The following is a 26,482-nucleotide window of genomic DNA, read 5'->3' as shown; positions in this document are numbered from 1 at the left end:
AGAACGAATGTATTGCGCTCATAAACGCCGAGAGCCTGCTAGGTAATGCTTGCCCCCTGAAACTGTCACCGTATGTTTATGTCTGGCGATGAAGGCCGATCAAGTTGCTCCCCGGCCGCCAGCTAGCGAGCCAGCGACTCCGATCTTCCCCTTTTGGCCTCTGGCAAAAACCTGAAACTTACACGTGACCATCCACGTGATACATATTATCTCGGCCGGAAGAAGGAAAAACAAGGCGCCGACAAGCAGATCCACAATCGGCAGCGAAAGCCGCGATCCCGTGATCCGATTGGCGCATAAGGGGCCGCAAGCGAAACGACCGCGGTTAAGCGTTCGTTTCTCCTTCTTTTCCATCTTCTCATTGATTTCATCCTGAGACGTGCGAGATTACGTGAGTCACTTACCCCGTTGAACATATATGAACCATTGAATCCCACGAAGATCTGTCCTCCTTTTTTGATTGATTCTGGTGAATCCGGTTTATCCTTGCAGTTATGAAGTCATTCGTCCCGTTACATCGAACTCTCAGCGCAATGACCACCCCAAAGAGCCCTGTCACGACCAGGTTCGGCAGATATCAGAGGAACTACAGTGCCAGCCGCTCACGCAGCGATGGCCTCCCCGGGATTGACTACTCAAAGCTCACTGTCGCAAAGTCTGAATCCCCCAAGCAGCTGCAGCAGAACAAGGACCTAGTATTTGGAGCCACCTTCACCGGTATTTTACCCAGCTTCAGCCAAAGTCATACTCGGCATGAGTTATTGCATCCAATACTGACCAGCATACCCTAGATCATATGCTGCAGGTGAAATGGAACACCAAAGATGGATGGCTTGCTCCAAGTATCATGCCATACCAGAATTTGAGTCTGGCTCCATCTGCCTCTGTATTCCATTATGCCTTTGAGTGCTTTGAGGGTATGAAGGCCTATAAAGCCAAAGATGGCTCTATCCGCTTGTTCAGACCTGACAAGAACATGGCCAGACTGAACAAGTCAACCCAGCGTATTGCACTTCCAACCTTTGACACCGAAATCATGACGAAACTCATTGGTGATCTTGTCAAACTGGACGGCAGATTCATCCCAAGGTATGCCTTTTTTTTGTCTCTTTTTGACTTTTTATTTCCACGCCCTATGTACGCTTTCCCTGCTAACTTGCTCTTGCAGCGAGCGGGGCTACTCTCTCTATCTAAGACCAACTGTTATTGGAACGCAGGAATCTCTTGGAGTTGCTGCTCCTGGATCTGCTCTTCTTTTTGTAATTGCCAGCCCGGTTGGCCCATACTACCCCACAGGCTTCAAGGCAGTCTCTCTTGAGGCGACTGACTATGCTGTTCGTGCCTGGCCAGGTGGTGTGGGTGACAAGAAACTCGGTGCAAACTATGCACCTTGCATTGTTCCGCAGATGGAAGCTGGAACTCGCGGCTTCCAGCAGAACCTCTGGCTCTTCGGTGAGGAAGAGTATGTCACTGAGGTTGGAACCATGAACTTGTTCATCGCCATGAAGAACAAGGAAACTGGCAAAAATGAGCTTTTGACCCCTCCATTAGATGGAACCATCCTCGAAGGTGTGACCAGAGACTCCGTGCTGACTTTGGCAAGGGAGCGTCTCGTCCCTCGAGGATGGGGTGTGTCTGAGCGCAAAGTCACTATGAAGGAAATCTCTCAAGCAGCAAAGGATGGCAGGCTCATCGAGGTCTTCGGTGCTGGCACCGCCGCCATCGTAAGCCCTGTCCGCGACATCAGCTGGAAGGGACAGAAAATTGAGTGTGGGTTGAAGAAGAATGAGGAGGCTGGCCAGGTTGCCCTCGAGATGAAGAACTGGATTGAGGAGATCCAGTATGGTGAGGTGGAGCACGAATGGAGGTAACTATATATCCCCGAAACCCTTTCCCCTTGGAGCCTTGACGATGAAGCTAATTCATGCGATCGTAGTGTCAAAGTGTAAAAACCTCCACTGGGGTACAGCTGCCTGTCGCCTATTGAGCGGGGAATAAGGTCCGCGACTTAGCGTGATTTCCTCTTTTCTCTTTATTTCTGATGAGCTACGGCGTATTGCAAATAGATTTCCCGTCATATAGACAGATGGGATAGATATTTGAGTATTTAGGCGATTTGATTTCACGTTGATTCATGGGAGGGATATTTCAGACTCAGTTACAGCCAGTCAATACAGATAGTCAATAGATAAAAATAGTCTAACGAATTAAACAGCCGTACGCATGCAAGTATTTGGTCCCTGTTAGTCGAGTTTACAATTGCAATATATTATCCGTAGCTTTTCCCAACGGAGAGTCCGAAGTTCACACTCTTTTAACGAGATGAATTTTCAAGTAACAGGCCTCTCAGTGTCAAACTGGTATTTTGGGCGTGGGGGGTTTAGGTCTTGACGGCCACCACGAAACCCAACGGAGTCCTTGGTATGTAATTCAAGGATTCTGAGAGAGTATATACGAACAGAACGCCACGTTGACGCCTTTGCCTTCAACCTGAGTGGCCTGTTGCTGGCTATCCCTGGAGGTGCGATCTGTGACAGACCTGAAGCCAACGCCCACGAATGGCTGGCTGGTTGACGCGCCAAGATTTCCGGGGGATGGGATGTGTTGTTATTTTTAGTCGCACCTTGACTCCGCTCCCACCAACAAATAACTAAACTCGGCGGCTCCAAGGCCTATTTTATTTTTAGATATATGCATAAAATGATGGTCTCACGACGAATCTTGCTCAAATATCCCCTTTCCAGGCGCGATATATCATGTTCGTTCAATTTAACGTAACTCAATGGAGGTATGGTGTGTGTTTCTGATAGACAGTTTTTGCCAATATGTTGAGTAACTCCTTTCGGTACGATGTTCCTGGCTGTGCAAATCTGACGCCTGTCGAACCTGTGGGAGCCGATGAAACGCGGAAGGAATACCTGATTGTCAAGAAGTCACGGCGCCCTCGGATAGCGCATACGTGTTGCATCCGACGGGCCAACCGGTTCCGCACCCCTGTTTTCTATGACGCCTGATGGAGCGGGATTGAATGGAGATGGCTCGCTAGCGGGTAACTAAAAAGATGCAAGGGAGGGTATCTCACCGCATCTTCTTCCAAATGAGGTTTCCCTAACGAGGCAAAATCGATCAAAGTCAATATTGATACCTCGACCATGTACAAAACGCAGAACTGGAGGAGCCAGGTTTCGTATTCTCAAACTAATACTGTCGCTGGCGGTCATACTTACATGATCGAATGGTAGCGATTGCTGCATGCAGGGGGGAACCTTTTACTTCATCCTCGATACAACCGCGGCATCATATTGGATTTCGGTCATATCGACCGGACATGATCCCAGTCGCCGTTCGTTTCTTCAAATCACTTTATAATTATTACAGGAATTCGGCTTACAGTGAGAGCTTTTATGGCTTGTAAGGTCAAGACGATTCTATATACGAGGAAACAACTCCAGGGTACTTGGAATATCCCTGGTAGTTCCCGGTCAGCACGAACCACCTGGGTTGAATCACATGAGACTAAAATAGTGCACCTACAAGCTCATCCTGGGGAAGATGCCGGTGTGTTGTTAGCAAGCAAGGAGCAGTAGGTATTGGCGTCTACTTCGGGGAGGTGTTGGCTTGCTTGCGTCAATGCCATCCATGAAGCAGCTCGAGCGCCCTTTTTTTTCCGGTCCGGAAGTTGTGTACGCTGTGAGGTAGTTTTCCTTGACGATGGCCCTGATGACGTTGGAGGGTGGGTAGAATTGGGTGATTACGTGCCCATCTCTTTCAAATATGCGCCTTTGTGGCGTTTCCATCACGGACTATCCTGCAACCTGAACTCTTCGTCCACATCGATGCATCTTGGCTATAGCTTTAATTAGCTTGAATCTGGACCGCAATGCTTACTTAGCCTTGGTATTCTCAAAAGCCAGTTCTCCCCCACCGGATGCTGTTCCTAGTTCGTGGTACACATCGGCCCGCGCTCAACTTTTTAACTTTCGGGTATCAATATAACGACGTGAGTTAGTTTGTTTGTTGGTTAACAGCATCTTTTGCCTGAAGGTTGATCCTCGTGATCGCTGAGAACTGGAGAACAGGGTTTCAATATGAACTTACTTCTATAATGGGGATATGTAACTATGTACAAGATAGACAATATGGAGAAGAAAAGAAAAAGACTAAGAGGACACATCAAGGTGACTAACAGCTCTGGCCGGCAGGCACCGATAAAACAATCCATAACAAAATTTATCAAAAAAGCTGATCATAAGGGCATTAAAAGTGGCACTAGTGTTTCCTCCAAGGCTTAGTATCGTGAAGTTGAACCCGCCCCGGGGCCCGTAGAAATTGGGTACATGTCCGAGTAATCGTAATTGTACATCGGGTCTGACACCTTCATATACGGAGACATCGTTGCTGCGATGGTGACCGCGGAAGCGACTGGCAGGTTCGACGAGGTAAGATAATCAACATCAATGCCGCAGTATCGTTCTGGCCTGGAAGATGCAAAGTATGAGGACGATATTGAATGCTCTGGGCTGTCAATCCCCGACCGCTGGCCACAATAGATATCCGGTATCACCCCTGGGAGCGGTGCGCATGAGTATGACGCAGGTATAGAGCCATCTGAATACGTGCTGTAGGGAGAATACGTGGCCAAGGGAGCCGATGATATGGAGCTGACGCTTTCAAAAGACTGAGAGTAGAGAGGTGGTGGTGATTCCTGCATCAGCTGAAAGTTGGTAGGGGGTGAGTTTGACGATAATCTTGGCCGTAGAACAGGCTTCAGCGACCTGGCTGTGAGTTGTTCGGTGCCTTCAGACGACTCAGCAATGTAGGGGTCATCCTTGACCGAACTGCTCTCGTCGGGCGAGTGCTCGGGCGAAGAGGTCGCCTGTCTGAGTTGGTCCTCCTGTCTCTTCTTCAGCTTCTTACCTGTAGTTAGACCGTTAGCAAAATAGCTGTTTAACTATTTCAATCAAGTATTCTTTTTGGGGTTTCTCACGATAGTTCCGTTGAGCAATTCTGTTTTGGATACGGCGTCTTTCCGCAAGATCGGATATCTTCGTCCAATCTTCATTCGGATGCGCATGGGGACTGAAGGCACTCCTGACGGAGAACTTCGATACATATGAGTCCTGGCAGTGGGGTGGTTGGCTGTTTTGGTAGTCGGTCATGGTGGTATTCAAATGTAGGGCGGCCGTCTTTGAGAAGTTATCTGAGTCGGTAACTAAGGTAGGTAACTAGTTAAACGAGATGGGCGTCTAGATGACTATAACTATCTGTAGCGATATAAGAGTAGAGTATGGCAATTGTGAATGTATCTGTCTCCATAGGATGGACGGGATAGAGGATCGGCCAAGGAATATATATACCTAGATACGTACATATGTGTCGACTCCAGATGATCAATGGAGATCCTATATATAGATCCAGAGGCATCAAGCAGATGTACGGAGTATACGGAGCACCCTGGTCGAGCAAATAACAAAAGTTGAAAGGTTAGCCGGAAGGCTGGACATCCTGCTCAACAGGAAGAGCGTCCCGAGTCAATCACTGACCAAGAGAGAAGCCTTGTCCTAGCCATGGCCAGCCGGGGGTGGGAAACCGTAGAGGCTGATATCTCTCCCATGATCATCCGCGGACATGCGCTGGAACTGGCGCAGGGTCCCAAGGTCTGGCTCGATGTGTTATCCACCTACGTACTTGGCAGTCAAATCATTTTACTAGTCAAGTACTTTAAAAAAAACCATTTGGTTGCTTTCCCAACTCCATGATCAACTCGTTGACCAAGCAGCTAGCTAGTTAGCCTGCGAGACTGCATAGCTATCCCGCTCCCTTCGACGGGCCCCCAAGCTCTGCTAATGCGCATGAAACAACCGCTAGCCTCTGGGTCGACAAAAAAGGCCCATTATCAGGACAAATATTCATACTGAAGCGCTGAGCCACCATTACGGTGGGTTTAATATCACAAGAATACGGGTTAATAAAAACTGGCAGCCTTTCTCAGGTGTGCCTAAATCACCAGAGAGACAGCCTCACCGGCCCAACCATCCAAGCAAGATGCCTTGAGTGTAAGCCGCACTCCTCGTTTCTCAACCGCTCTGGCCAGCATCCAGCATTAAATGGAGATGCATGTACAACATTATGGTGGAGGCTTGTTCCCGTCAGGGTGTTGTTTTCTCCTGATCGATCTTTTCTCCCTTTAGCCAAATTTACACACAGAAAACTGCCTGGCGAACCAACATCCTTGCTCTTAGACCTCGCATTCGATCGTTTCACGAGCTGCTATGCATAAATGCAGGCAGGCAGACATCGACACTGGCACTCTGCTGCAGAGCAAAAGTCTATCCCGAGTCGGAGAAATATTAAAATACTACTGCAAAACGGGAGACACAGGGCGCCAACAGGGCGTCAAGGGGCCGTCAACCTGTAGTTACGGAGTACTGTAACTACTGATTCCGCGGCCTGTTCGCCACTCGAAGCTGGGATGAAAAAGGCAGAAAAGGCATTGAAAAAACCAGCCAACCAGCGAATAAACATTGTGACTCCGGTCTAGGCTGAAAGCCGATTCGTAAGTAGCTCTAGCATTGCTGCAGACCCGAAGATTTAGCTCGTTTCGTTCGCTCATTGCGTGCACTATTTAAAGAAGCAAAGTCAGATAGTCTTTGTCCGGCGTGTGGAGAGGATGGGCCGTCTTTTAGTGAGAGAGGCCATTGTTGGTAGATTAATTGGAAGGATAGAGAGAGCAATGGAAGATAAAAAGATGTAGGCGAGCTGACGGCCTCGTCTGCAATTACATGCTTGTACTATGTTTCCTTTTTTTAGTGTTTTTTTCCCCTTCCCTTTCTTGATATATTCACCTGTCTGATATCGTGCATATTTGACATGGTCCTGAAAAGCTGCATTGAACACATATAACTCCTCTCTCAATGCGTGAACGCGTCTCAAAGAAGAATGGAAGTGATAAAAAATAAGTAACTGCAAGTATCCACAGAGGGAACGGGTTCAAACGGTGACGATTCGCCAAGAGTAGGCCAGGGGATATTCTGCTTGCAAAATAAATTAGCACGGAGTCCATGTAAAAAGTTATTATATATGCTGATAATAATAATAATAATAACGATATAAAATATGTCTGAGAAAATAATAAAACTTACTTCTATTTACCCGCCTTGCCCCCGTTCGTGTCCATCGGATCCGTCCCATTCGGCGCGACCACTCTCCGTCGACGGATTGGGGCCTTCTTACGTTGGTTGATGACGTTCAACGTTGCGTCTCTATCTGCTTGGCCCTCTTCATCGTCGTCACAGTCAGGGCCATTGCCTGCGTGGCCAGAATGGTATATTGTCGTTTCATCCAGTTCATTGATGTCCTCTGGTTTCATTCTTAGCCATTTCATTCTTGGCCCAGATTTGGCACGCTCTGATACTTTGAAACCGTATATCCGGGGCTCGTATATTTTGCTGACACCTAGACCTGGAGCGATGTTCGCTACATTGAAACCATTGAGTTGGACCGGTTGGTTTGGGGGCTGCGAAACGTTGGACCCTGATGGGCTGTTTAGAGAAGTTCGTCTCGCATTAGCTCCAGCCAAAGCACTGGCACCAGTCTCCGCCTTGGCCGCAACATCAAGCTCTGGAAAGGTCATGAAAAATAAACAGCCGAAGGTTGTGCCGAAAAAGGCTCCGTCAACGGACTGGAACCTGCTGTTTGGCGGAGTGTAGATATCCTGACAGCTGGGGCAGTATAGCTTCACCGTGTCCCTACCGGGAATATCTGAACGACCCACGGGGAGAACCTTGCACCCGCCGCACAGGACTCGTGGACAGGACCCGAAATGCTGCAGTTGGTATTTTTCGAACATCTGCTGCATCCCCTGCCGAGACGTTATGTAGCGTTGATGAATCAGTCCATATAGCAGTTCCCCGGAGCTTTCGATAACGCTCAAGTCGCTTGCAACACGGTTGTGTCTTCTCTCGGACTTCTTGTAGTCTGGAGACCGCTCATCTCCCAGGACAATATCCTCATCTTCCTCATATTCGTCGTCGTCCTCTTCGTCTTCCTCGTCCGAATCAGGCTCTACATCCAAAATGAGCTCTAAAGCCTCCTTATATCGTGGTACCAGGGGACCCAATCCGGTCAGATTGAAGTCATCTTCGATGAACTCTTCCGAGACTTCTGCAAAATACTCATGGCCCATTAATGAGCAGTATGATGAGATCCACGTCTCCCCTGCCCCATCTGATATTAAGGACATGGTAAACGCGGGTTTGAGAATGTGGCCGTAGATATCAAAGTGTCAACGGGTACCTATTTGATAGATATTGCGTGGGTTATGGATGGACGGCCGGGTTGTTGTGACGGCGAGAAAGTATGATTCAGAGTGGGAGAGTTGTTGCCCCTTGCACGCGAAGACCGGAATTCAGGATAATGGCCGCGTGTGGTGAGGGAGGTAAAGGTCACAGCGAAAGCTCTAGGGAGAAACAACCATTATGCAGGAGGATAGGGAAGTAAGTGACTTTGTTGATCTTCGCAAAACAGCTTGGGCACGCGGTCTCGGTGTCTTTTTTGGTCCACCCCACTGTCAAGTCCGTTTTTCCGATTGTATGTCGCCAGAAGAGCGTAGTCGCCGGGCCTCTTGCTCGCAAGCGTATCTATATAGCACAATGTTCTGGCACTGGGGAGACGGACAGAGGCCGAACTCGTAAAAGATGGTGGGATAAATAACGAGTTAGTTAATTGTGGTAACTATCGATAACAAGCGGTTGAGCTCGTTGCGACAGGGATCTCGATGCTGTGGTCGGTCGATGCGACAGGGTGCGGTAAGGAGAGCCAGGAGCCCTGGAGGTCCCGCGGCACAGTAGATTCGCGGCAACAGCGGCCGAACGTCGGTCGCAGGAGAGGAAGCAGAGAGCTTGATTAATGAATTCCTGTTTGATTTGATTGATTTTCTCGATGTTTTTCCTTTCGACTTTTTGTTTTTGCTTTTCGAGGTTCTGGGTCGTCATGTGATGTGCTGAATAAGCACTCTCCCCCCGAAAAGCCCCAAAGGAAAACAGAGAAAGACATTGAATATTTGGCATTTTGACATTTGATACTTGACATTGATATAGATAGACAAGGCTAGCGAGGGATATGCATTGTGGCCTCGTAGCATTGAAAGACAGAAAAGGGTTGCCGTCTGGCTACATGACAGTGGGAAGTGTACACATAAATAATAATGATGATGACAAAAGAAAAGGCCTTCCTGTCTGGTCATCAGAAGAGATCCTGTATGATCCTCGAAAACTCCCCTTCGTTGCCCAGCACTGCGGGTATGCTGTCTCCAGTGGCAGGCAGGGTATGATCAGGGCCAGCAAACCCTCCCCCGTTCATTCCTTCAGGTGCCGAAGTAGTCGTGATGTACCCGTTATAATTTTCAATCGCTTCAAATAGATAAGTAAGCTCGTTGCTCATTTGTATGCCGTTCATTGGGCTGCTCCCTAGTTCTCCGTTTGTGTGCTGTCCTGCATATGGCGAGATCCCATCAACCGGATGCCCTGCAAGGCCGGCCATGGCTACTGCCGCTGAGGAATGAGGGTCTGCCGACTCTGTTGGTAGAGCATGAGGCAGCAGCCCAAGCCTTTCTCCTACCTCACGCAGACCTTTGATCATTTTCCATAGCCGCTTGGATATGTAAGACTTGGTACTGAACCCCTTTACGAGGTTGAGAGCCATGTGGAACTCTTCCGTTAACTGGCGGTTGAACTTGACTGGGGCATGCGATATGGCAAGAAACAGGACGACGAGGGCTCCAACAAGGAAATAGTTGAAGAGAATCTGCTGTGAGCGGTAGATGTCGGTTGTCCGGTTGAGTTCGCTCAAGACGCGAATGGTGTCTTTGGCAATATCTACAACGGTTTGAGCATATGCCATATTCTCGACGATGCTGGTTGCAGAATGCAGTACCGGCCGGTATATAAGTATTCTCATATGGTTTCCCCGAATATACAAAACGAAGCGTAGCCGCTGTATCCCGCGGTTCATGCCGTCCGTATTGCGGGTAGTATCAACAGAGTAAAAATTGAGCGGGTCTGGGATATGTTTCATCCACTCGACTACCTGATAATCGAGGTAGCCCATCTTGTCCTTTTTGATGTTCAGGTCGGCCTTTGATCCAAAACCGGAGTACCATACTTTGGAAGCTATACGGCAGTAATGAACCATAGATCTTAAATACGGGACACCGTCGTCCTTGAGTAGGTTATTCCACGGTTAGACTCTCGGATAAGTCATTCAAATGGGGGTGAAAGGAGTAACAACTCACTGGTTCGGGTAAGCATGGATCTATATCGTCATCCTGTATTACAAAAGGAAGCCCGGTTCCAAAAGCCCATCGCTTGTCCATCGTGTAAACTGACCAAAAAATTCGATAAACAGTGGTGACTTCTTCCGGTGAGTGGAACATCTTCAAGACGGCCTCCCGCCGATGTAGCCCCATTTCAATGCACATCCGAGCGGCAAGCCCAACCATACGGTATGCTAGGACTTCATCGTCCGTGTGGAAGTGATAAGTAGCCTGCGTTCGAGCGTTAAAATGAGGAGGTGAAGTAGAGTGTCTAGAAAGATATACTAACCACAAGGGTAAGAAGCTTGATCATTTTCAGGTCTCCCTGCTCCCAAATGTTGGTCTCTATCTTGTCTTTGATACTGGCATACAGCTGGTTGCCTAGCTCGCTCTGTCCGTTACCTTCAAGGAGAAGCGTGATGGCCAATACCATCTTCAAGATGGCAGTATCATCATCATTCAGGCAATCAGCACTGGACCTAGATCTCCCCGTGCAGACATTTCGGTCTGCGGCTTCCAGAAAAGCAAAAAGGAGATTCGTCTGGGTGATCATCTTTTCCACATCAAACATGGGGTACATCATCCCTATCTCATCCTCGTACACCCGACATAGCCGAATGGCCTCCTCCCGCTTGATCGCGAACAACGGATCCTTATTCGACGTCAGAGAGTTCGGATATATTGGAGCCGGCTGGTATGGTGGTGTCTGTGTGGGTGTGGCGTCTTGCGCATTGTATATCTCCTGCGTGCCGTCATCTATATGGGTGATCCCCATGGTCTGAAGACTCGACTTGGCCACCGCAAAGTTGAACGCCGTACTGGTAGGTCCATGGAAACGGAGATGTTTCGCCCTCGGCTTCGCTATCGGAATGTTCTGTGTATCGAATGTGGGCTGATGCCAGGATATCGACCTCGATGCCTCGCGGCTTAGCTGGGAGTTGGTATCAACGGCCGGCGACTCGGTCTGTCGGTGGAGGCCATTGATGCTCTCGAATAGCGTGTTCACCTGTTCCTGAAGGCGCTCAATACGATCTTTCATAGATCGGAATTCCCTTTGCATCAAAGTAAAGAGCACAGTATCAGCGAGCGCACCAATAAGGCCAACACTGGGAGAGGAAAGAAAAGAAACAAAAGAGCGACGCACTCAGAATCCTTGAAGTTGCTTTGACAGCAATTCGGCGAATAGAGACCTGCAGCCAGTTAGCATCCCTCCATCTTCTATTCTACCGATTGATCAGCTCCGAGAGGGCGTATATATAAGTACACTCGAGAGATAAATGCCCGCATCGCTGGCAGGGCACCTGGCCGTTGCACTTGATCTTGCGCCGCTTGCACTCGTTGCTTCAAGAGCCATCACCACCATCACCACCAGGTCAGCTATGTAGTCCGAATAGACAAGAGCACACCCGCACACACGCAGACCCGGCCATCCCGGGGAAGAGGCCGGCCGTAGGTACGTACCATGCTAGCGAGATGTATCTGTTCCTCTTCGTCCGCGTCTGCGTCCCCGTGTTGGGCTCTGCCTTGCGCTTCCCATCGTCCGTCGTCGTCGCCGTGGGCGTCTGGCCGTCGGTAGGAGACTTCGAGGTCATCGTTTGTCTTCCTGGTCCCTTGTTCCTCTTCGCTGCGTCTGCTCGCGTCGACAGGCTAACTAGGTCCGGCGCATCCCAGGATATGCCATGCAGAGCGTCTGCCTCTCTCCCTCACTGTCTGTCTGCCTCTGTGTTCGTGTGTATGTATGTATGTGTGTGTAAGTGTGTGCGGGTGGAAGAGAATGCATTCCGGGGTAACTTTCTAGTTAATATTGCAGCTAACTCGCCAGCAGACTTAAGCAGCAAAGGGGCAAAAAAGGTGCTAGGACAGGCGAAGTAGTGAACTCCCTTGCGCGAGGAGCGAGGGGCGTCCTTTAGTCGCTTGGCTAGAGCAAGCCGCCGGGCCAGTTGGTTAGTTGCGCTGCCAGAGCTGAACTGCCGCTGCTGCTTCCTGCGTCCTCCTGCGTCCTCCTGCGCGGACCCAAGCGGCCTTCTTTTGTCTTTGATGCGCGTTACGGAGTACGATCACCGGTTAATTAGTCAACGGGCATGCGGTTCTGTTCCTGAGTAGCCTGCCGGTTGCTGTTGTCGCTGTTGTCGCTGTTGTTGCTGTGTGGCTGTTATTTTCTTTTGCCGGCAATGAAGGCAGCTGCCCTTCGGTATCGTGCCCTCGATACCCTGGCCAGGGACAGCGTCGAGCTCTTCCGCGAGTCCTTCTTCAAGGCCCAGCGGCCGGTCGTCCTACCTCGAGGCCTCTTCCGAGACTACCGTGCAGCCTCCCGGTGGTTTGCTTCTCCTTCTTCGACACCCGGGCTTATCCTCAACCACGCCTACCTCGAGCAACACGGCGACTGCTACGTGCCATTGGAACTGACTATACCCGGCGAGCGGGATGGAAACATCTTTGAGCGGGCTCACCGGCCGTTGAGCCTGTTTCTTCAGTGGGCGCGGTCGGTACAGTCGATGCCGGCCGCGGAGCAGCCAGGTGTGCCGCGACTGTATCTCGCTCAATGCCAGCTGCTGGATCTGCCCAGCTCGCTTCGAGAGGATTTCCCAACTCCTTCGTATGTCATGCAGGCCGGCAAGGGCGACATCTACGATACAAACATATGGGTTGGGATGGCACCGACATATACTCCGCTGCACCGTGACCCGAACCCAAACCTTTTCGTGCAGTTAGCCGGTTCGAAACATGTCAGGTTGCTTGCTCCAGATATTGGACGTGGAGTGTTTGCGGAGGTCAGGCAAGCACTCGATTCGGCTCGGGCAGGCCATGGGCATAACAATTCTGCCATCAGAGGCGACGAAATGATGAAAGGTGCGGAGCGTCAACTCTTGGACCGCGCCGTCTGGGGAGTGGACGATGATAAACACAGGTCAGATACAACTCACGACAACACTGGATATGATGCCATTCTCCATCCAGGGGATGCTCTTTTCATTCCGACCGGATGGTGGCACAGTATCAAGGGTATTGGTCAGGGAATAACAGCTTCCGTGAGTATACCAGATACACACACCACAAACAAACACTAATACACCAATATCTAACATCCAACAGGTCAACTGGTGGTTCCGATGATGAGGACTAGCCAAAATAGAAGAAGAGAAGAGAAGCTCTCATTTCACTGTACGGTGAGGATAAGAATATGCCTTGTAAATCGGGTCTATTCGCTATACAAAATGCCGGCCCATAAGAATTGAGAGACGCCAATTTACCAAAACAAAAAAGGGGGGTATCTCCTTTTAAAATATGAAGTTCAAAATCTTCTCAAACAGGTTCCTACGAATTAAAAACGGTTAGCAAACTGTGTACTACACTGACACATAACTAAAACGCATCAAAAAGGGGAAGGAGTCTTACCCCGGAGGCGTGGGTACATAGTTCCGGGTGTACACCTCGATTTCCTCTACGCCATCAATCAAATCTACCTCTTCAGGCTTCAGAAACTTGGTGCGCTTGAACCACTTCCATCCCAAGAATATCAACGGACATACTACAATCATCGTGTAGGAGAAGAGGAAAGTTGGCAGGTTCCAGTTTCCTGGCAAGAATACCGGGTATCCGCCCACAAAGACCATGACAAACGGTCCAATAAAGGCATAATACGAAAGATACGGCTGGAACCGGCTCTTGAACGGCAGCGAGTCTCTCGAGATACCTTGCGCTTTCAGTGCCTTGTAGAACCGGATATATGTGAATGTTATGGCAGAGAAGTTGAGCAACTGCGATGCGGTGACGAGGTTGACGAACCACTGCAGCACAACAGAGGCACTATTTGAGACTTGCAAGAAGCTCAGCAGCGCAATGAGCAGTACAACGCCCACACAGTAGATGGGCACCCCATTCTTCGCGCAGCGGGTGAAGATTCGAGGTGCTTTACCTTCGAGAGCCAGACCGTAGAGACACCTGCTAGCACAGTAGACGTAGCTATTCCCAGCACTGAAAGCAGCGGATAAAACCATGGCGTTGACAATGTCTGGGAGGACACGAATCTGCAGCCTGTGCATGGAGATGACATATGGCGATGCAGTGGCACCCGGGAGATCCTTTAGGAAGGCATCCTTCATCGTCTTGTCGTCGTACGGCACATTGACACCAATCGCCAGGCTCCCAAGCATGAAGAAAGCAGTCAGTCTGTAGAACACAGCCTTGTAAGCCTTTGGCATCGACACCCTCGGGTTTTCGGCTTCACCCGCTGCCATGGAGACATAGTCGGGCCCTGCAATGGTAAAACTGGCGAGGATCAGGCACTGGAGGAATCCCAGCCACAGACCAAGGCTCCCTGTCGTGTAAGTAGTGGTAAATGCTCCGGGCTCCCTCCAATATCGGAACCCATATCGATCGCCTATGGGGTTTCCGCCAATCATGGTCACAAATGTGTAGCATAACACACCGACGATGAGTATGACTTTGCCCAGTGATAGCCAGAATTCGGACTCTCCGTACCATTGGACAGCAAAGACATTAAACGCTCTAATCCATCAGTTAGCAAGTTCTGCAGCTTAGCGGGGATCATGGACGCACGCATAGAGAACAATGATAATAGTTATTATGGCTGCAGCTGGCACGGCATCACTCCAGTAGTGGATGATGAAGTTACAAGCCACAATCTCGAACGGAACGAGGGCTGCCTCGAAGATAAAGAAGTTCCATCCAACAGCAACTCCAAAGGCCTCGTCAACAAAGCGGCCTGCAAATCTCACGAAGGGTGAAGATATAGGTAAATATGTTACCATTTCCGCGGTGCCTACAGAGCCCACGGATAGACAATTAGTTATTGATTTGCTGCATTGGCGCATTGGCGCTTGTTGGCAAAAGACGGTTGATATGTGATGCCGTCGACGGGTGTAATTGATAGAGAAGTCCGAGGGTTCTTACACATAGTAATGGCCAATATGAAGGTACACCTATTATCGTATAAGAGTCAAGCGTTTCCAAAAGAAAAAAACAGGTTAACGACAGGTAAATGCAACATCTGAGATGCTTTGGTGGACGTTGTTTTCGCCCATGAAAAGGACTACAAGCCTCTAGAGACATGTTCAACGAAGTAAGGATGTTCAAGTCTATAGGATCATAACTAGGTCCTTCCACGCATTGCTATCCACATCAAAGATGGCAGCCACTCCAAATATTGCGATTTAGGTATACACCTAGCATAGTAGAGAAACAGTATCTGTACCCAGAGGTATTTCGGGGTGTTTGAATGGGTATAAATATCACCAAAAACAGTAAACAGGCAGTGCTTCTTGTAAATAAACAGTAGAAATGACGTCGTCTAGGGGTGTGTATCTAGGGGTATACGGAGTACTGGAGTAACATACCACCAAGAAAATGCAATAAATAAACTTGCAGGTCCGCCATTAAGCAAACCCTTGCCGATTTGAACAAAAAGAGCAGTGCCGATGGTCCCTCCGATTCCTATCAATTGAATATGTCGAGGCTTGAGATTGCGGTGGGTGTGGTCAGTATTGATCTTTTCCGACTCTGGGACCTCTTCATCGACACTTTGCTGGTACGCGGGAGGTTCATGAAGAGCGCTCTCCCTTTTCTCCGACGGCACCTGTCGCCGGGATATAGCCCCCATAGCGTCTATACAAACTACAGATTATCTGCAGGAGGCTGAAGGTAAGAACAGAATGAAAATAAAGAAATTTAAGAGAAGAATCATAGAGAAATCCCAGCGGCACACAGGCGGAGCTTCATATATTAAACGACGCGAACAAAATAGAGTGAGAGAAGTCCATGGCCTGGTGGAAAATATCGCCGTGTACCCTTGCAGCCCAATCTCTTGGTAAGAATAAGAAGGTAGTTAAGTTAGAGATAACTTAACCCGTAACACCTCGGGAAAGAGCTGCGAAAAAGGTTGCATCCTCGGAGTAGGGGCGCATCAGCCCAGTCACTAAATGAAAAGAATCAAGGATTTTCCTCCCACGGTAAACAGAGCTTAACATGGGAAAAAAGGCTATTAATTTTGCCACCCTTAACTGAGTAGTTAGTTATTTGTGATGGCTAACTACCTTTGACCGAGCTTTTGCATGTGGTCGATGGACCCATAGAGCTTGAGGGCCCTAGTTTCGAAGAAAGGGTTTCAAGCACTTGACCTTGAGCGCTAAGAAGTGGTCGAAAAAGGCGTTTTTCATGATAGGACGAGACGGCAATAGTGGCCTCTAAATGTTGCTGGTTTGTTAATGGCAAAGGAGGCATTGGCTATTGGCATCACATTGCTGGCTGAACCTTAATGGCGACAAGGAATGAGACGAGAACAGCTCGCGAGATTTGATCCTGGAGAAGTTGACCGCATGAAAAGGCTGTGGTTTGGTCATTATCGAGCATTTGGTCATCGGACCGTTGTTTATTTAATCGGACTTCATGGATTGTAAATTGACGTCCGCCTTGTGATACCCCCAAGCCCGAGGTTCTTCCGCTTCAGGATGCACAATGCCTGGCGGCGTTTTTATCTAGATTAACGTATTAGCACATTAAAGATATGGTCCTTCCCACATCGTCACTGAAGTCTGGCAGCCCATAGTGAGCCTATACAAGCAGATATCAAATCGTGGCAGTGGTGAAATAGCAACAACCACCCTGACCTATAGCTCTCAGCACAGTTTTTGATCGCCGCAGACAGACAGTGCAATATTTCACCTAGACCAACCGCTCTATGCTATTCCCTAGCTATAGACGATCTATCGTAGTACTATAGTGGCGATGGATGCTGAGGATGATGATGATCGACAGGTAGTTAAAGCGATGGTGGTCAGAGAGTGACTGGTGGTGGTGGTTGTTGATAACGATGCGGGGCTTCTTCTGCTTCTGCCTCTGCCTCTCTTCTCCCCGCCAAATTTCAGCCTCGGAAGTTGACATCACCAAAATATCCAACAACGTCAACCACAGTTCTGACCATAAGACAACTTGCGATAGCCGTTAGAAAGAGGAAGAAGAAGGACAAGAGGAAGAGCAACAAGCACTGACATACTTACTAAACAACATGGCTGACCCAAAGAGTATCATGTCCCCCGTGGCCACGAACCTCAACCCACCAAAGAGCGACCCTATCTCGCTCGCAGATCTAGCAAAATCAGACGGTACGCCAGCCAGTTCTTCTTGAATACAGCTTGTTTATACCTATATACGTATATTGCAGTTCTTCTTGCTGATTTGTTCTTCGGTTTACACCACTAGGCTCTGATCCCAGCCGTCCTACTCTCGTTGCCATCAAGGGAGATGTCTTTGACGTCTCTGGAAACGCAGCATATGCTAAGGGAGGGAACTATAACGGTGAGCAGTGAATGGGATGCCGGTTAACTCCCAATACTCTGACAGTTAAATATAGTATTCGCCGGCAAGGATTCCTCCAGAGCCCTCGCAAAGTCCTCGCTGAAGCCAGAAGACTGCGTTCCTGAATGGAGTGACCTTGGAGATAAGGAGAAGGGGGTCCTAGAGGACTGGCACAAGTTCTTCAGCAAGAGATATAACATCGTGGGAAAGGTTGCGGGAGCAACTAACCTATAGGATCTACCTATATAACGAGCACTCCCTTTCGCTTCTTTCTTCTCTCAGTTCTATGAAATGCACATGACGGTATTAAATACTCTTTTTTCAACTGTATATCTATTCTAAATAAAGGACGGACCAGACATCCCTTTGCAAAGATAACCCTACCACTTTTTTTGGTTGATACGAATAAGACAGCGCTCTCATAACACTCGCTAAAATATCAGCAAACGTTCAGTATTCATTTCCTGTTCCTCCTTAGCATCCGCTTTCTGGCAATGATCCTATTCCGCTTAGCAATGTCATTGTCCTTCTCCGTGGATGGAGCCTTCTCTGTGGCCTTTTCAGCTTTCTCGCCAGGTTTTCCTGCTGATCCCTTGCCATTCTTCGACCCCTTGAGATAATTCTTAGGGCCATTGCCTGCCCTGGGTCTCTTGGTTTGCTTCTCATCCTTATGGTCCCGGCCACGCTTTGTGCCGCGTCTAGGGCCATCCTCCCCGTTATCCTCTGTAGCAGCTTTTCGAATATTCATTTCTCGTTCTCGCCTCCTGTTGACAACCTGTGCGTTTTCAAGGGCAAATTCAACGATGAGTCGCCTTTTTCTATCCGCCGGGTCAGCGTTGGGTGTAGACGCAGAAGCCTCAATCGCATGGCCATTCAACCATCTGAGTCCCATCAAACTACTTCTATGTGTAGCATACTCAATGAAGCCGTAGCCTCTGCTTCTGCCGGCACCAGCCTTTTCGTTCATCTTTGAGCCATCCTTGCCCTCAAAAACTACTTTCGCCTGCTTGACAATTCCCTTTTTCTGGGTCTTGCGCAGTTGCTCGGCCTCCTTCATCAAGGCGGCGCTTCGACGTGATTCTTCCCAGGATATTGGCTTACGAAGCCCGTTCTTGACATCCTTTGCAAAACCCACCACGGCTTCACGGGCAAGTGCCTTGAGAGCCTTGGAATCAATGTGTCGTGGCAAGTTGCGGACGGACAGTCGGGTAAGACTGACGTGCAGCATGGGATTGTTCTTGATGAGTTTTTGACGCTGTTTGGCGCTCGCTTCTCTCATTTTTCTCTCCGTCTCAGAGAGTTTGGCGTATATAGGGGAATTGGTCGGAATTGTTCCCTCTGAAAGCAGGAATAGTCGGCGTTTGTCATGGTCTCGAACTTCACGGCGCGTGTGCCCTTCCTCCTCCAGTCTACCAGCCTCTGTTCGACTCACTGCCTGGGAGACCTGCAAGACACGACCATCCATGGTATAATTCCCTGTAACATCATTACTCTCGTCTTCGAGAACAGAGTGTATTTGTTTGGTTGCAGCTTTTTGTCTGGGATCTTTATTTCGAGATGCATCCGTATCTCTAGGAGCTTCACGGATACATGATGAAGCATCTTCTACTTTGTAGAAGCAGACGAATGCCGTGCCCCTTGGCCGCTCTGTCGCTGGGTCAAGCACAACCCTGGCGTAGCGGACAGGGCCAAACTTGGAAAAGTGTTCGTGAAGAGACTCATCCGTAGCGGAGAAAGGTATATTTCGAATAAATATGGTTGATGCGTTTCGATCATCCTCTTTCTCTTCTTCTTCTTCCTCCTCCTCCTCCTCTGCTTCTAGGTCGTCATCGTCTGCATCGCCCATGGAGATATCTTCCTCCTCATCTTCATCTTCATTATCAAGTTCAACTCCTCCATCTTCTTCATCCTCACTAATAGCATCTGACTCTCCATTATCGACGACATCAAGATGCTCATTCTCGGCGACCTCTTCACTATCTCCACCCTCTTGATTTCTGTCGGACTCCTCTGCAGCTTTGTTCATATTGTCCCACTCATCTTTCTCAACCGCCCAGTCAACAGCCAAGGTCCGTCCATCAACCTCCTTGCCATTGACACCTTCAATCGCTCGTTCTGCATTTTTCCTCCCCCTCAGTACCACAAATCCAAACCCAGCAACCCTTGACCCCTTTTTTGGCACGACGGCATGTTTAATTTTCCCATAACTCCTAAACAACAGCTCTAAATGTTCCGGCTCGGTCATGCTCCATGGTAAATTTCGTATTATAAGCTTTGGGGGTAATGATTCCAGCCTTCGCTTCTCCTTGAGCTCCTTTGCTTTTGACGGCGCAGAAGAGGGCACGCTCTTCCCTTCCTTTTCATCAATCTCTCGATGGCGAGGTTCAGCAAGCTCGATCTTTATCTTCTTCCCTTCAAACACTGAGTTGTTCAATTCTTTTGCTGCGGATTGGGCATCTTCATGGTCTGTAAAGGTAACAAATCCGTAACCCTTGGGTTGCTTTGTCTGTGGATCGAGCACAACAGTGGCGTGCTTTAGCGGATAGGACTGCGAAAAGTACTCTGTCAACGATTCTGTTGTCGCCGTCGTAGGTAGAGATCGCACGAAGAGTGTTCTAGTTTTGCGCTCTTTGGCTGCGGCTTGGTCTGTGCTCGGAGCGGCCTTATCAGCGGCGGCATTGTCAGCTGGTGCATTTTCATCCATCTTGAGGCTTCTGCTGGCTGAAATTCTTCTTCTCTTATTGTTTTCAGCCATTGTCCGGTCGTCGAATTCGTTGTCCTTCGTCCTGATGCTTGGGAGTTGAAAACAAAAAGGAAGAAAAAAAAAACCGAAACTTTTTTTTAGGCTTTGCGGCCGGTGGAGCCGTCAAGCAGAAGCCGCATAAAAAAGAACGACGTCCAAACACGAAGGCAAGTCACAGAGTGCTATGAAGATATGAACACTGAGATATAGCAAAAGAAGGCGGTCATGGACGATGAGTATGGCGATATACAGGACTTCCAGGACATCCTTGCGACAAGTGAAGCGATAGATAAAGCAGCCTCTGGGCCGTCGAGACAACAGCAGCCAGAGCCAGAGCCAAAGGCAAAAATCCAGCAGCCCAAGCCGCAAGCTCTTCCAGCGCGGCGAGGGCCGTCGTCCATCCTGGTCTCGTCAAGGCAAAAGGGAAACCCGATACTGCATCATATACGGCTTACGCCATGGGAGTATGCAGATATACCCGCGGACTATCTTGTTGGGACGACGAGCTGCGCGCTCTTCCTGTCCCTCAAGTACCACCGCCTGCATCCCGAGTACATCTACACTCGAATCAAGGCTCTGGGAGGGAAGTTTAGGCTACGGATACTGCTTACGATGGTAGATATCCCGAACCACGAGGACAGCCTAAAGGAACTGTCCAAGACGTGTCTGATCAACAATCTAACCATCATCCTGTGCTGGTCTGCGCCCGAGGTGGCGCACTACCTGGAGCTGTTTAAGTCGAGTGAACACGCACAGCCAACTGCTATCAGGTCTCGCCAGGCGCAGTCGTACAAGGATAGCCTGGTTGAGTTTGTGACCGCCCCGCGGAGCATCAACAAGTCTGACGCGGCCAGTCTGATGTCTACCTTCGGGTCGCTGCGAGATGCCATCAATGCACAACCAGAGCAGATCAGTGCTGTTCCGGGGTGGGGGGAGAGGAAGGTCAAACAGTGGACGAGCGCGGTGCAGGAGGATTTCAGGACTGACAAGGCCCCTCGCAGCGCTCCAGGGGAGCCACAGCGTCAACGTCAGCCGCAGCCTCAGCCTGGCCAAAGTGACACTAGACAACATAGTACTGTAGAAGAGGGAGACGAGGCTGCCATGGAGGCCATGAGAGAGGCAGAGAGGAGCCAGCTTGCAGCTTCTACACGGCCAGGCGAGGCTTCCGAGGGCCTCAGCGACGGCATCCTCGCTGCCCTGTCCAAGTACCGAAATGAATAGACCCTTCTCTAACCTCTCTCTCCTACTCTACTCTCCTTCTACTTTCCTCTACTCTTACCTTCTGATATCTACTCTTCGTCTGTTTCTGCTTCTACTTTCGGCATCTACTTTGTATTAGTAATATCTTAACAATAATTTGCTTTAACGGGCTGTAGCACGTGACGTCAGTGGATCTTCCCCACCTTTTTCCACGTTTGGAACTTTCGATCTCGATCTTTTCTTCCCACTGAAGAAGCAAAAGTTGACGACGACGACGAACAAAAAAAGAGTGGGAGAGACGGACGAAGGCGAAGATATCGACTGGATACAAGGGAGAGGACAGCGAGCTGCCAACAGCGTACTGGAGACGCCTGGGACGGACGGGACTAGACGCCATCGACACACGACTCTTGGTTTGCTAGGATAGTTTACTATCGGGAACGGTGCAAGGGGCGATCTTCGGAGCCTGGTGGCGCCAGAGAGAGTCGGGGCCTTTTTCCCCTGAAGCTTCTCTTCGCTGGCTTTCTTTGCTGCTATCTTCCTCCTCCTGCCCGACTGACGCTCCACCATATAAGATGGCAGTATGGGGAAGTCCGCTGCAACTCTCGATGCAGGCTCGAACCCCAGCTCTTCTGCCAGCTCCCCGTCAAATCAAGCTGCCCCAGATGGACCGCGAAACTTTGAGTTCGTCCTGGTCACGGATTCCGAGTCCAGAAGACAGGTTCGACGCCATGCGATGCGCCAGTACGTCCACCAGCGGCGGCTCGACGGTATAGCACGGCTAGAGTCGACGCGCGTACAGGTCTCTGGCTGGTCAACAGGCAACAGCAAGGTACAGGGCGAGGCCAGAAGCGCCTCGCCCAAAGTGGAGGAACTGGACGACGAAAATAATGAACAAAAGGGACTCTGCCGGTCTCGTAGCCAGCAGATTCAGCGCAGGGCTAGCCAGAGAGCAGCGGTCACAGCTACAACGGCCGGCCAGAAACCTGCCAGGAATTCCCTGGGAGGCACCCCCGCGGCTAGATCTCCCGTTGTCGATCCAAAGACAGAGTCGCCCCTCGCTGCATTCGAGCCGTTTAACTGTCTTCCACTAGCGCTGAAGGATGCTGATAATAAATTAATTGACCACTGTGAGTTGAAATTATGGTACATATATACATATTTACAGCGTCTGGCTAACTGCTTCCTACTTGCATAGATGTGACGAAGTATCCCATGATGATGTATAAGATGGAAAACGCCCAGCAAGATAACCCCATCCGAGCTATCTTCCATAATATAGCACTCCATGACCCTGTCCCGTTTCAAGCCATGCTTGCCGTTGCCGCAAAACACAGGGCTGGCATGGAGGGGCAGGTGGAGACTGTACAATCCCTGACACACAAGATGCGCGCGTTGAAACTGATCAAGGAGCGGCTAAGGAATGATGATATTGACAAGGAAGATGGCACTTTGTACGCAGTCGCTAGCCTGACTGTTATCGAGGTACGCACTTCATTTGACGAATGCATTACGTTCAGATGCTAACCTACCATCAGAAATGGTCGAAAGATTCCGTCGTTGAACGCACTCATTTCCAGGGAATCAAGCAGTTGATTCGGCGGCGAGGAGGCATGCAAGCAATGAGGACGAGGAGTGCAACTGGCCCGTTCCTGGAAAAAGTTGTTTACTGGTATTTACACCACTCTTTATTTAATGGCAATTGGCTCCCAACACTGACTTTCCTTCAGGGTCGATTTTTGCTGTGCCTCCAACTCTATTGTGGGTGCCGGTCTTCCCTGGACTGGTGAAATACCTGATATACCCCCCAAGAATCTAAGTTTCGTACCTCCAGAGGTTATTCCTGTGATTCCTGCAGAGATTCCTACAAACGAAGACCCTGACGATATCCCTGACATTCTTCAAGCATGCGAGGATTTTCTTGCATTTTTCCGGTCTTTGGATGACTTGGAATGTGCATATTTATTCAGTCAGCCTCTGCCCCCTCTGAGGTTGGACCGGCTGAACAGTCCACAGAAGCCGTTTGACGAGACTTCTCCGCTTTATACTCTTCTAGCCAACCTGCCAGACTACGACCATGGTATTCGTGATGTTCGCTTCATTGACGAATACACATGCATGGCATGTTTATTTTATCTCAATTTTGCACTCCATGACTGCTATTTAAACCATAAAAACTTTGATGACTATCTGAATTGGGTGAACCGTGCCCTACGGGCAGTAAACCCACGTTCGAGTCCAAGCATCGCCACGCTTCTTTGGATATTTCTCAACAACGGTGGATTCCAATACGATGAGAAGTCTGATTCTGGGGAAAGGAACTGGCTAGTATCCAGGATGATGCGTATCGCGAAACGACTGGAATGGAAGCAGCACGGCAGTCTGTGGGACAAGTTACGTTCGACCTTGTTCCAGTTCTTGTTTACTCAAAGCCAATGCGGCCTCGGGCGGCCGTTTATCGACGAGGCAGAGCTTAATGCTCGTAAGGAAAGATTAAGCTGTGGCAGGCAGTTCATATGGGATGAAGACGAAATGAGGCAAAACATCCTCGGAGGCTTATACACTGGACCTCCAATCTTCGGACAGCCTCCTGTTCCTGTCACCATCTCCTATAATTATCCTCGTGGCTCGGTTATAGCCGACAGTACTGTTGGCATTTAGGAATCTCGCACCAACGTCTGCCTGCCTGCCTGCATACTAATTTCCAAAAAAAGAATTTGGTGTTAACCCGGAGTCTTGTTACATTTACCTCTGATGATTGGATACGGATATTTTGTCATATACTGTTATATATGGCTATTTCTTGGAATTCTTGGTTGTTTTCTGGGGTTTGGATAGAGAGCATGGATGTTTTTTTACTTTTATTTTCGTTAGGATAGATACCCTCTGTGAGTTGAAGACGTCGCACGTCTTGGGTTTATTTTCTTGTGAAAAAAAAAATATGTACGGCGATGGCCTTTACGGAATGACTACTTTCTGGGATATTATATGATCATGGCTTGCAATGTCAGTTACCAATCTATCAAATTCGGTGCTGTTTCCTTTTCCCTCTAGGTTTGATTAACGTTACTTTGTTGTACCTTTTGGTAGTTGCACTTCCATGGATCCCAAGATTCCACGTGATTGCCGTCTCGCCCCCGGGACTCGCAAGTATACGAGCTTTTGCCGTCCAAGAGGCTTGGAAAATAGGCAGCAAGCACAGCTAGGATAGTGCATAAAGACCAAAATCCTCTTGCGGTGGAGAAACGAAAACGTCACGGACAAACAAAGAAAGGAGGGAAAAAAAAAACAATGGTACAGGTTTGGATTTCATATTTAAACCGCTGTCAAGAAGTTAGTGACACTTGATTCCAAGATCAACGACGATAGCTATGGACACGGCCGAATCAAGGGATAGCGATGGCCCAGCAGCCAGTCAGAGGAGCCTGGCATTGCAGAGAGCGGTATAAATACCCCTAATATCTAGACCCCTAGGTTTGTTGACTTGTTCAGCTAACCATGGCATATATGAATCGCTGTTCGCTCCCCAGTGTGATAACTGTCGCCTCCGAAAGGTAAGTCGAGATCTACCTCAGGCAAGCAGTCAGTAAGTTGTACTAACGGTCTATATTAGATAAAATGTGATAGGACTTCGCCATGCTCCAATTGTCGAATTGGAAAAACAATATGTCGAACAACCCCTCGGGTGAAGGAGCAGCGCCAACGAGTGCTGATTTCGCATCAATAGTATGCCAATTACCCACCCCTCTTTATTAGTTCTGCCTCTGGCCTGGGAATCTTTTATCATGGAGGACCTATTCTAAATTCCTGGACAGTGAAAAGAAGATCGAGACTATCGATGAGCGTTTGTCGACTATAGAGCGTTTGTTACAGGACCTTACTCTATCGTTGCCCGCGGCCGCAACTGCACAGTCAACCCCTAGAATACCACAACCACCTTCATCAAGGCATAATGATGGCTCAAATGTACCTGTGATCATACAAAACTCGGAAGAGACTGAGACGAAACGCACCCCAGAGTTTGAAGGCGAGTCATCATTTAGTGCTCACTCAGTGCATGCTGGTGCTCTCTTCGAGAGTGCTATGAAAAGAATACCCTTTGCACAAGTGCCGATGATGTCCCATGCTTTATCTGCACTGCAGGATATAATAAAACGTCAATCACTGCCGTCGTCTGTGAATGTTTTACGATTCCCTGGCCAACCGCCTAAAAAGAGAATAAATTTCTCTGAGTTGGAACTGCCCCCTTCAAGCGCCGTTTTGGCTCTTCTCAGGCTTGCGAATGGTATGTTAGCTTTTATATTCTTCATCATTCCAGCTTTTGGTGTTGGTATACTAACTCGAAAAACATGAGCTTAGAAAACCCGCCTCTTTTCTTCCTCACGCTACCGGTGATGAACATAACACGTTTTACACAAATGTGTAAAGATCTCTATTTTTGCACAGAAGAATACTCGTCTGGAAGATTTGCTTCTGTCAACTCCATTTTGGGGCATCTATTCAAGGAGATTTCATTCCGGTTTAAAGATGACCCAGCTACCGCCAAGTTCAACGAATACAGTGAGCTCTGTATGTCGAATTTTACAGTAGTGATTAGTTCTTTTGATATGTTTACAGAGCCAAGTTTGGATAACTTGATGGCCTTGACATACGCTGTATGTTTGACACTCCTCGCCCTGGACCGAAACCCCATTTCATACTAAAATCTCAAATACGTTTCCAGGTCCTTCATGCAACCGAAGCTGCGAAAATATCTCTATGCTGGAACTTCGTGGCGAATGCCGCTCGTATGGCTCAGAGCCTTGGATACCACCGCTCTGTTGCATCTAAGGATGACACGCCTGATGATGCTACCGTGAAAGTTTTTCTATTCTGGTTCATATACTCAATGGATCGAAGTTTATCCCTGTGTC

The 26,482-nt window shown here is 48.9% G+C and overlaps 13 protein-coding genes across 13 annotated transcripts in view; 7 read left to right on the top strand and 6 right to left on the bottom strand.

Annotated features, from left to right (window-relative positions):
• Window positions 1-494: 494 nt before the first annotated feature.
• Window positions 495-1,871, top strand: MGYG_01880 (branched-chain-amino-acid aminotransferase; the record flags this gene model as incomplete). Its single annotated transcript, XM_003177769.1, has 3 exons — window positions 495-717; window positions 792-1,089; window positions 1,169-1,871. 3 exons carry the CDS (start codon window positions 495-497, stop codon window positions 1,869-1,871), a joined length of 1,224 nt encoding a protein of 407 aa, XP_003177817.1.
• A 1,062-nt stretch (window positions 1,872-2,933) lies between these two features.
• On the bottom strand, window positions 2,934-3,254 carry MGYG_01879 (hypothetical protein; the record flags this gene model as incomplete). Its single annotated transcript, XM_003177768.1, has 3 exons — window positions 2,934-3,053; window positions 3,083-3,169; window positions 3,228-3,254. The coding sequence occupies 3 exons, from the start codon at window positions 3,252-3,254 to the stop codon at window positions 2,934-2,936; spliced, it is 234 nt and encodes a 77-aa protein (XP_003177816.1).
• Window positions 3,255-4,288: 1,034 nt separating this feature from the next.
• MGYG_01878 (hypothetical protein) lies at window positions 4,289-5,159 on the bottom strand (the record flags this gene model as incomplete). The annotated part of the gene is made up of 2 exons (XM_003177767.1): window positions 4,289-4,917; window positions 4,988-5,159. The coding sequence occupies 2 exons, from the start codon at window positions 5,157-5,159 to the stop codon at window positions 4,289-4,291; spliced, it is 801 nt and encodes a 266-aa protein (XP_003177815.1).
• Window positions 5,160-5,567: 408 nt separating this feature from the next.
• MGYG_01877 (hypothetical protein) lies at window positions 5,568-6,054 on the top strand (the record flags this gene model as incomplete). Its single annotated transcript, XM_003177766.1, has 2 exons — window positions 5,568-5,684; window positions 5,869-6,054. 2 exons carry the CDS (start codon window positions 5,568-5,570, stop codon window positions 6,052-6,054), a joined length of 303 nt encoding a protein of 100 aa, XP_003177814.1.
• Window positions 6,055-7,144: 1,090 nt separating this feature from the next.
• MGYG_01876 (casein kinase II subunit beta-1) lies at window positions 7,145-8,242 on the bottom strand (the record flags this gene model as incomplete). The annotated part of the gene is made up of 1 exon (XM_003177765.1): window positions 7,145-8,242. The coding sequence occupies one exon, from the start codon at window positions 8,240-8,242 to the stop codon at window positions 7,145-7,147; it is 1,098 nt and encodes a 365-aa protein (XP_003177813.1).
• Window positions 8,243-9,243: 1,001 nt separating this feature from the next.
• MGYG_01875 (fungal specific transcription factor domain-containing protein) lies at window positions 9,244-11,904 on the bottom strand (the record flags this gene model as incomplete). The annotated part of the gene is made up of 6 exons (XM_003177764.1): window positions 9,244-10,218; window positions 10,292-10,543; window positions 10,602-11,364; window positions 11,457-11,502; window positions 11,577-11,653; window positions 11,774-11,904. The coding sequence occupies 6 exons, from the start codon at window positions 11,902-11,904 to the stop codon at window positions 9,244-9,246; spliced, it is 2,244 nt and encodes a 747-aa protein (XP_003177812.1).
• A 579-nt stretch (window positions 11,905-12,483) lies between these two features.
• Window positions 12,484-13,426, top strand: MGYG_01874 (hypothetical protein; the record flags this gene model as incomplete). The annotated part of the gene is made up of 2 exons (XM_003177763.1): window positions 12,484-13,341; window positions 13,406-13,426. The coding sequence occupies 2 exons, from the start codon at window positions 12,484-12,486 to the stop codon at window positions 13,424-13,426; spliced, it is 879 nt and encodes a 292-aa protein (XP_003177811.1).
• Window positions 13,427-13,590: 164 nt separating this feature from the next.
• Window positions 13,591-15,932, bottom strand: MGYG_01873 (general amino acid permease AGP2; the record flags this gene model as incomplete). Its single annotated transcript, XM_003177762.1, has 5 exons — window positions 13,591-13,627; window positions 13,709-14,821; window positions 14,873-15,095; window positions 15,227-15,255; window positions 15,670-15,932. 5 exons carry the CDS (start codon window positions 15,930-15,932, stop codon window positions 13,591-13,593), a joined length of 1,665 nt encoding a protein of 554 aa, XP_003177810.1.
• A 1,404-nt stretch (window positions 15,933-17,336) lies between these two features.
• On the top strand, window positions 17,337-17,860 carry MGYG_01872 (progesterone binding protein; the record flags this gene model as incomplete). Its single annotated transcript, XM_003177761.1, has 3 exons — window positions 17,337-17,433; window positions 17,531-17,626; window positions 17,682-17,860. 3 exons carry the CDS (start codon window positions 17,337-17,339, stop codon window positions 17,858-17,860), a joined length of 372 nt encoding a protein of 123 aa, XP_003177809.1.
• Window positions 17,861-18,083: 223 nt separating this feature from the next.
• On the bottom strand, window positions 18,084-20,330 carry MGYG_01871 (hypothetical protein; the record flags this gene model as incomplete). The annotated part of the gene is made up of 1 exon (XM_003177760.1): window positions 18,084-20,330. One exon carries the CDS (start codon window positions 20,328-20,330, stop codon window positions 18,084-18,086), a length of 2,247 nt encoding a protein of 748 aa, XP_003177808.1.
• Window positions 20,331-20,594: 264 nt separating this feature from the next.
• Window positions 20,595-21,590, top strand: MGYG_01870 (mating-type switching protein swi10; the record flags this gene model as incomplete). The annotated part of the gene is made up of 1 exon (XM_003177759.1): window positions 20,595-21,590. The coding sequence occupies one exon, from the start codon at window positions 20,595-20,597 to the stop codon at window positions 21,588-21,590; it is 996 nt and encodes a 331-aa protein (XP_003177807.1).
• A 562-nt stretch (window positions 21,591-22,152) lies between these two features.
• MGYG_01869 (hypothetical protein) lies at window positions 22,153-24,230 on the top strand (the record flags this gene model as incomplete). Its single annotated transcript, XM_003177758.1, has 4 exons — window positions 22,153-22,699; window positions 22,768-23,054; window positions 23,108-23,241; window positions 23,300-24,230. The coding sequence occupies 4 exons, from the start codon at window positions 22,153-22,155 to the stop codon at window positions 24,228-24,230; spliced, it is 1,899 nt and encodes a 632-aa protein (XP_003177806.1).
• Window positions 24,231-25,067: 837 nt separating this feature from the next.
• Window positions 25,068-26,482, top strand: part of MGYG_01868 (fungal specific transcription factor domain-containing protein) — a gene marked incomplete at both ends in the record, with an annotated part of 2,444 nt that continues 1,029 nt past the window's right edge. Inside the window, 5 exons of the mRNA XM_003177757.1 lie at window positions 25,068-25,123; window positions 25,197-25,295; window positions 25,385-25,854; window positions 25,929-26,224; window positions 26,293-26,430. Of these exons, the coding sequence (XP_003177805.1) occupies window positions 25,068-25,123; window positions 25,197-25,295; window positions 25,385-25,854; window positions 25,929-26,224; window positions 26,293-26,430 (1,059 nt within the window). The remainder of the gene's footprint in view (window positions 25,124-25,196; window positions 25,296-25,384; window positions 25,855-25,928; window positions 26,225-26,292; window positions 26,431-26,482) is intronic.

Source organism: Nannizzia gypsea, genomic scaffold (assembly GCF_000150975.2).
Source record: "Nannizzia gypsea CBS 118893 supercont1.1 genomic scaffold, whole genome shotgun sequence".
Taxonomy (NCBI): domain Eukaryota; kingdom Fungi; phylum Ascomycota; class Eurotiomycetes; order Onygenales; family Arthrodermataceae; genus Nannizzia; species Nannizzia gypsea.
The sequence above is the reverse complement of the archived record's forward strand: the minus strand, read 5'-3'. Positions and strand labels throughout refer to the sequence as shown.